The sequence below is a fragment of the Neodiprion pinetum genome, chromosome 5, assembly GCF_021155775.2.
Source record: "Neodiprion pinetum isolate iyNeoPine1 chromosome 5, iyNeoPine1.2, whole genome shotgun sequence".
NCBI lineage: Eukaryota > Metazoa > Arthropoda > Insecta > Hymenoptera > Diprionidae > Neodiprion > Neodiprion pinetum.
In genome coordinates, this window is record NC_060236.1 from 8451685 (window position 1) to 8459927 (window position 8243).

The 8243-nt window shown below is 35.9% G+C and overlaps 1 protein-coding gene across 1 annotated transcript; it reads left to right on the top strand.

The window, feature by feature from the left end:
- The first annotated feature begins 377 nt into the window (after positions 1-377).
- Positions 378-5420, top strand: Ssrp (structure specific recognition protein). The gene is made up of 14 exons (XM_046629461.2): positions 378-709; positions 1029-1214; positions 1381-1596; positions 1723-1898; positions 1972-2107; positions 2281-2384; positions 2786-2914; positions 3020-3311; positions 3492-3644; positions 3803-3952; positions 4041-4232; positions 4346-4597; positions 4679-4792; positions 5039-5420. The coding sequence occupies exons 1-14, from the start codon at positions 659-661 to the stop codon at positions 5159-5161; spliced, it is 2274 nt and encodes a 757-aa protein (XP_046485417.1). The 5' UTR covers positions 378-658; the 3' UTR covers positions 5162-5420.
- Positions 5421-8243: the final 2823 nt, after the last annotated feature.

The window sequence follows — 8243 nt, forward strand, 5'->3', positions numbered from 1 at the left end:
TACAGGTCTGACAACTCGGTCAAAATTTCAGTGGTGAGGGTGTCCTCTTATTGAAGCACCGATCGTTTCGCCTAGTGATCACGAGTGTTGCTGCAATTAAACATGTTTCCGTCTCTCTCACACAGCCTGCATCCCTCTATCGCAGCGACACTCGTGGTCACTAGGCGAAGCGATCGGTGCTTCAATAAGAGTACAAAAAAACCCCACCACCGGAGTTGCCAGACCTGTATGTAAGACCGTGGTCCTAGGTACAATACATATGGAACACTAGCGACGCTAGTGGTACGAAAAATAAACCTAATGTGAACGACTACTGTGACAAGGATTGTCAATTCACCCATTTGAGTCGTGCTTCTTGTGTAGTCTCCGTGTTCTGTAGTTACAGGATTCCTGTGTAGTTTCCGTGTATTTCTTGCAGGAAACGACAGCAACCAGTGGCAGAAGCGGCAGTAGCTGAGTTTGGATTTAGAAAGTCTCGACGTTTGAAGAACGGCGTGCCGTTGTTGCCGTCAATTGCGTTGTGCCTTTGTTAATACTAGTGAATTGTGCGCTGTAAAATTATGTTAATTAGTGTTTCAACCCTGATGAGAGTTTGTATTTGACCTTATAACGTGTGTATTTTACCAGAATTTAGATACGTAAATTAAAACGTGTAGGGATGGATTTCCTCGAGTATTCTGATATTACCGCCGAGGTAAAAGGCGTCATGGTACGTAACCTTAAAAGAATTTTATGTAAACACTCTACGAATAATTGTCTTGATTATACCCAGGCAATTAGCAAAGATGTTAAAACACCTCTGTGAATCTAGAACTGATTAGTTTTTGGAAATAACTTGAGAATTTACGAAAAACCTGCGTTTTTTATCAATTTATAATCTACGTCCAAATTAAGTAGTACTCGGATCATATTTTTATCTAATTTAACCTTTTTTTAGTTTATAGTTTATCTGCCAGGAAAATTTCTCTTTATCAATGATTATAATACACACATGCAGGTAATGATTTCATTGTCTTGTTCGTTCACAGACTCCAGGAAAGTTGAAGTTGACTGACCAACATTTGATATTCAAAAATCAGAAAACAGGAAAGGTTGAGCAAATTTCTGGTTCTGATATGGAAATGGTCAATTACCAGAAATTTGTTGGAACCTGGGGCCTTCGAATATTCCTAAAAAATGGAACGTTACATAGATTTCGAGGCTTCAAAGATGGGGTGAGATTGCTTGTTTAATTGTTAATGACCCAAAAATTTGTAAAGAAGCTCTTTCAACATTAATTTTACTTAAAACTAAAGTCATAAAATTTTGAAACGAGTTAATGCGATCTTCTTAACAGTGATTGAATATGTCCTAGATTAATGTGTGAATTTTTATATTCAGGACCAAGAAAAAATAGCCAAATTTTTTACTTCAAACTATCAAAAGGATATGTTGGAAAAGGAACTCAGTTTGAAGGGTTGGAACTGGGGAACTGCAAAATTCAATGGTTCAGTGTTAAGCTTTGATGTTGGACATCACACTGCATTTGAAATTCCTTTGTATTACGTTTCACAATGTAATACAGGAAAAAACGAAGTTACTCTAGAGTTTCATCAGGTACAGCCTAAGATTATATACTTGAAATTCATTTATTTGTGTATTTTATAATACTGAGTTATATTAATGATGTCCTTGACAATCTTGTTTTTTGATAAGAAATGTGTACTTTCTTACGTTTCCTAGAACGATGATGCGCCGGTAAGTCTAATGGAAATGAGGTTCCATATTCCTATAAGTGACAGTGCCGAACAAGATCCTGTCGAAGGATTCCATCAGCAAGTGATGAGCAAAGCGTCGGTCATCAGTGTCAGTGGAGATGCGATCGCTATCTTCAGAGAAATTCATTGCCTTACGCCTCGGTAAGCTCTCCAACCATCCAAGGATTCGACCATTTGTAACAGCTTTCCAATTAAATTTACTACTTGTTTGCAGTGGTCGTTACGACATCAAGATATTCCAGTCATTCTTTCAACTTCACGGTAAAACATTCGACTACAAGATCCCTATGTCTACTGTGCTCAGATTGTTCTTACTGCCTCATAAAGACAGTAGGCAAATGTTTTTTGTTGTAAGTTTTAATAAGTTGATTTGTTTGCCACGATTATATGATTTGCAAAATACTATTTTCTTACTTGTGAAGATAATGAAACTAATTTAGTCGCCTAAAAAAAAGTTAATTTTCTAACTCTCAAGCATTAGATTGGATTAAATTTTAACATGTATATGAATTTTTTCTTACAGGTCAGTTTAGATCCGCCCATCAAACAGGGGCAAACACGTTATCATTATTTGGTACTGTTGTTCAGTCAAGAAGATGAAACGTCTATTGAATTGCCATTCACAGAGTACGTATAGTATGGATGAAGTTGAAGTTCTTAACGTTAATGTAACAATAAATATGTCGCGAAAATCGGTGTTTCACAACTTTAGAATTGTATGAAATGCTGTAGACCGCAATGAAACATAGTTTACTGGTATTTTTCGAGTGAAATTCGTTTTTTTCAATGATTTGTTACCATAACGTTCGAACTCGTTAGTCTGCTGTACAGAAACCAAAGACTTATTATTTTCTTAGATTGAATCTGTCAGAATGCAAGCTGCAGTAATAATTATGTCATAAGCATTTTAATTGGATCATTTGTTTTCTATATAAATAGTCTCATAATATACATATAAATATTTCAAATAATTCACTAATGAATAAAATCTCTATTATAGATCAAGTAACTTTTATTGTTTCTTACAGGAAAGAGTTGGAGCAAAAATATCACGACAAATTAACTAAAGAGTTATCTGGTCCAACTTATGAGGTTCTTGGCAAAGTAATGAAAGCTATAAGTGTCAGAAAACTTACTGGACCTGGTGGATTTGTTGGGTGAGAAACTGTTTGCAAACACTTCGAACTTATTGGGTGATTAGTGAAAATAGTTTCAGTGTTCCAGTTGTATAATTTACGTATCGCGTTTCTTTCTGCAATTAGGCACTCAGGAACTCCTGCAGTTGGTTGTTCGTTCAAAGCTGCAGCTGGTTACTTGTATCCATTGGAAAGAGGTTTCATATACGTTCATAAACCACCAATTCACATACGTTTCGAAGAAATTGCTTCGGTCAATTTCGCACGTGGCGGTGGATCAACGAGATCATTTGATTTTGAAATCGAATTAACGAGTGGCGTTACTCACACCTTTAGCAACATTGAAAAAGAGGAATATGCCAAACTCTTTGACTTTATCACATCTAAGAAACTGCGAGTGAAGAACAGGGGCAAAACTGTGAGTAATTTATGGCTGACAATAAAATATTCCCGTAACATTATGTCTGCAAATCAGTATTTACTACTCCTGAACACGAAATATTGAACATTGATTGTACCAAAAAAATTGTATAAATTACGTTGGAGATATTTCTGAATCGGTTATGACTAACCTAAGATCGTTTTTCTTGGATTACAGGACAAACCGAAGTACAACGACGACTTTGGCAACAGCGATCAAGAGGATGAGCCTGATGCTTATTTGGCAAGAATTAAAGCAGAGGTAGAAGAGAGAAGTGATGATAATCAAGAGTCTGAGGAGTCAACCGATGAAGATTTCAATCCTAACCAGGTGACTCGTCTTAATCAATCAAAGTTTACTTTCTATTCATTAGTCACTCCTTCAATAATTCTCGCATCTCTAACACATTACTGTACATAGCTACTTCTTTATTCCTTCATATATACTGGTAATTTTTTTTTTAACTTCGGTATTTTTGAATTGACTAGGATGAAAGTGACGTTGCTGAGGAATATGATAGCAACGTGAGTGCATCTGACAGCGATGCAGATTCAGATGCTTCAGGTGGAAGTGGAAAAAAAGAGAAAAAAGAAAAGAAAGAGAAGAAAGAAAAGAAGCACAAGTCTGCTAAGACTGTTGTGAGTAATAAAATAGATTTGTTTCGTTAACTTAAAGCTTCATTTCAGGTGATAAAATTATGCCTTTGTCTTATGATTTTATTAACAGTCTGAAAAGCCACGAAAATCACGTAAACCAAAGAAGGAGAAAGATGAGAATAAGCCCAAGCGACCGTCCACTGCTTTCATGTTATGGTTGAATAATACTCGAGAGGAGATCAAAGCGAAAAATCCTGGAATTGCTGTGACTGAAATCGCAAAGAAAGGTGGTGAAATGTGGCGAGAACTAAAAGATAAATCTGTAAGTACCGACTTATGAGTTTATAATATTCGGTTATTGCAAGAATCAGTTAAGAGAAATAATCACCACTATCCAAATGTGACGCATTTCGTATCGTCGGTTTTTTTACACAGGAATGGGAACAAAAAGCAGCTAAGGCTAAGGAAGATTATGCAGTAGCTATGAAAGATTATGAGGCCAGCGGCGGTGCCGCGGGCACGAAGGTTAAAGAAAGTGGTAAAGAAAAATCAGACAAGCAAAAGAAAGAAAGTAAGAAAGAAGTCTCTCCTAGTAAACTTATGACAGGTGGCGCTTTCAAGAGCAAAGAATATATCAGTGACGAGGAAAGCAGTAGCGGTAGCGGTGATGATTCTGAAGATAAAAAGGTAAACTGATCATTTGTTTTGTTAAATATTGAATTGCTGTCGGGTAATGTGCATATATTTAGCAAACTGATGCTTTTTCAGGGTTCATCAAAGAAAAAGAAATCCGATGAAAGTGAAGATGAAAAAAAGAAAGTCTCTGAGGATGAAAGTGATTCGGCGAAGAAAACGAAAAAGAGAGGAAATAAAAGACCTGCTGTAAGAACAATTTTTTTTATTTATAATTTTACGCTACTCAAAAATTTATTTGTGTATTGAGACTGGTCGAAAAGTTGAAACTTGGACATTTTTGAACAGTTTATAAAAGTGCGAATTTTTATAAATACTGAAGTCCGACAAATTGGAAATAAAGAAAATGTTAGATAAAAAAGTGTCTTACAAATTGAAAACTAAATCAAAATACATTGAGAATATTATTGCATTGATCATTCTTTTCAATTTCAGGAAACCGATGGGAAAAAGACGAAAAAAGGGAAGAAAGATTTATCAGACGCTGAAGGTAGCGATGAAGAGTTCGATGAACCCGAAGAAAGTACCCCTGCAACAAGTGACGCAGAATCGGAGTAGTGATCGATTCCAAACTGTAAAGTATACTAATGTTCTAGACCGTGTACCTGTTCCATAACAAGTTTTGTAATCCTACCCTGCAGAAGATCGTCCGTGTCACTTAAGTGTTGAAACGGGAATACTCATCCGTAAAACATTATTGTAATTAGCTGCAGCCAAAGTTGCGTAGCTGTTATGTTACCTTTGCAACAGCATTATACTACATTGTGTTACTAGGGCGTTAAAATGTCGAAAATAAATAAGTACTTTTTCATTATTATGACTGGTACAATATTATTTATTTGGTTCAAGGGAATTCCAAATTTTTCTTTATTAATACACATTTACGTCGATGAAGAGACACGAAATTGGGTCTGTTTGAATGACTTTCAACACCACTAGACCATAAAGTAATTCTAGTGCGGTATTGTTATGAGTGTTTTGCGTAATGCTTTAAATTAAATTGCTCTATTTTAATAATTTATTGTTCTCACTGATATGATATAGGCTGGCTATCATAATCTTTTTCATGATTTCGGGCCTTCAGCAATTGCAATGACCCATTTACGAACCTATGTGCCTAACTGTATAACGCGTTATACGTAACCTTTGTTTCATTTTATAGGCATTTGACAATGTTCGATCGAAATATTGCAAACGCTTTCAGATGAACGGAACTTAATGGCAGCTAATTCAGGCGTTGCGAGCAAAAAAAAGTTGTTTTCATGCCATAGTATGTCAGGAAATATACGGTATACCACATATTACATGTATAAACTAGGATTACTCATGACTACTAACTTAAGAAAAATTTTGTGCTTATATGCTACAATTATGTAATTTAAACATTGCTGTACCAACTTTTTTTTACCTACTATTAACCTAATATGAATAGTAATGAAACATCAATCAATCGTGTCTGCAACCTTTATGGTAAAGTTGAATTATTATTATTAGTGGATGTAATGGAATACAGGCAGGAAGTTTAGAATGAAAAAATCGTCCGCCAACCGAGTTTATCATTTCAATTAATTGCGACCATTGGAGGAAAGCTTGTGACAATCACTGGGGCAGCCGTGAGATAACATCATTTGCGGAACTCAGCATTGGGCTGATTTTAAGATTCTACACTCTGGGTGCAGTCAATAAACCGTGACAAAAAATCTCAAGGAAAGAAGTATTACCGCTGTTCATCTCTGGTTGGCTCCACTTAAAAATTTCGAAATCGTTTTTCTGTTTTCGTAAATGCCTATTTGTTTAATACGTGACATCGAAACAAGCCAACAAACCATTTCAAACCACAAGCTCCTAAATGATACGGTATAATTTGGGTCACCGCATTGAGACGTATTTACTACTATATCTTTATCTTTTCTTAAACAGAAAAATGTAAGATCACAAGAGTGCATGTGAGATCGAGTAGGAAACGAATTCATGAATAGGCTTGAATACGATGTGCCAATATAGCGTTAAAGCGTTAATGTTTCCTTTGGTACGAAAATTAGAATGAACAAACAGATAAATCAGTTATTCCGAACATGTGTGAAATATCATGTTTACGATTATCTGTAAATAATCGGTTTAAAACAGTTATTTCATTTCAGTGTTTTCAAGTCTCCATGGTCTTCATCCTCATAAGGTCAGATAAATGAAACCAGGTCTACACAGATTCTTATCTTTGGTATACGTACTATTAGTTTTGCCATTTCATCATTGTGGACCGACTGATTCCAAGGTTTTTCTTTTTTTTTTAATATGCGTTTCTTTTACTTTTAGAAGTCAAAATATACCCCACTTATATGGTGTGTAGTATTTCGGTCGAAGAATAAAATTCTACCGTTAAATGAAATATTGAATATCTTCTCTGCAAATTTATCCGTCCATAAACTTTGAAATAAAATGTCTGCAAAAGTTAGTGAATTCCGACTCTGCACAGTAAAACAGAAAAAGCGGTAGAGACATTTAAACGGTGTTCTGCCGATTTCTAAGGGTTTCTGATGACCTCTGTATTCTTTCGAAAAATTAATTCGATATTTCTTTACATTCATTTTCTTTTTGAACATGACAACAGAATTCAGTAATGTTCTCCACTATTACAGTTAGCATCTCTTCACCTTTCTGGCAAAATTTTCTTATTACTTTTATACACACTCTACAGAATTTACAGTTAAGAAGAATTTCATGAATATAGGTAAAAATTGAATAAAATTGCCTAGTCTCTCCGACAAACATTCATTTAGATTACTTGAAGATCATTTCGTTGAACCAGCAGATATATCAGTTAAAATTTATGCACGAACATTCAGTGGGTCACTTCAGTGGGTCGTTTTTTGGTGAGAACCTTGGCCTTTCGTAAAATGATATGATTGATCTTGATTACGGATAAGTTTTCTCCTAGGTATTTTATTTTCGGCGAAGGGCCGTAACGTTAATGTGACCGTTCGTGCATTTGGACCATCGGCACTGGAAAAAATCGTTTCCCAGAAGAAATGCTTACATCGAAAACTACATACTTGAAGCCAAATTTTAGGTGATTTCATTCAACGTCGCGTGATCGTCAATTTCCGATTAACGACATTATATGATTTGCTATAATTAAGTAACGGGTGAGAAAATGCGATTAAAAGTTGCAATAATGATGGATACATGGTGAATTTAAAAGAATCTAAAACTCAATGAGTTGGCATTCGGAATGTATAATTGACTTGAGACTAGCGCGTGACGAAGTCGCCAAACTTCCGCGACCCGTTCATTTAAAAAATGTAGGTCGCAAATTTATCTCTCGCTTCTCGATCATGTAAACAAATTGACAAGCCGGAAACAATCTGCAACGTGTAACGGCACTCAAAATGGAATAAACTCGAGGTCCTCGGAGGCAGTTCTACACATACTGTACCTATAATTAAGTCGGTAGGTGTGCGAGGTATGGGCGTAACGTACTAGCCGAATACAGGTTGGACAGTTCGTTTTAATCAAACTGACAAGACCTCGTTTCGGAGAAGAGACGAGATGTTGGATTACGTCTGTTCAACGAACGGTAAGACAGGAAGGGGACATCGCGATATAAGGCAACATTTCGGGTAGGACGTTGGCCCGCCTCTTG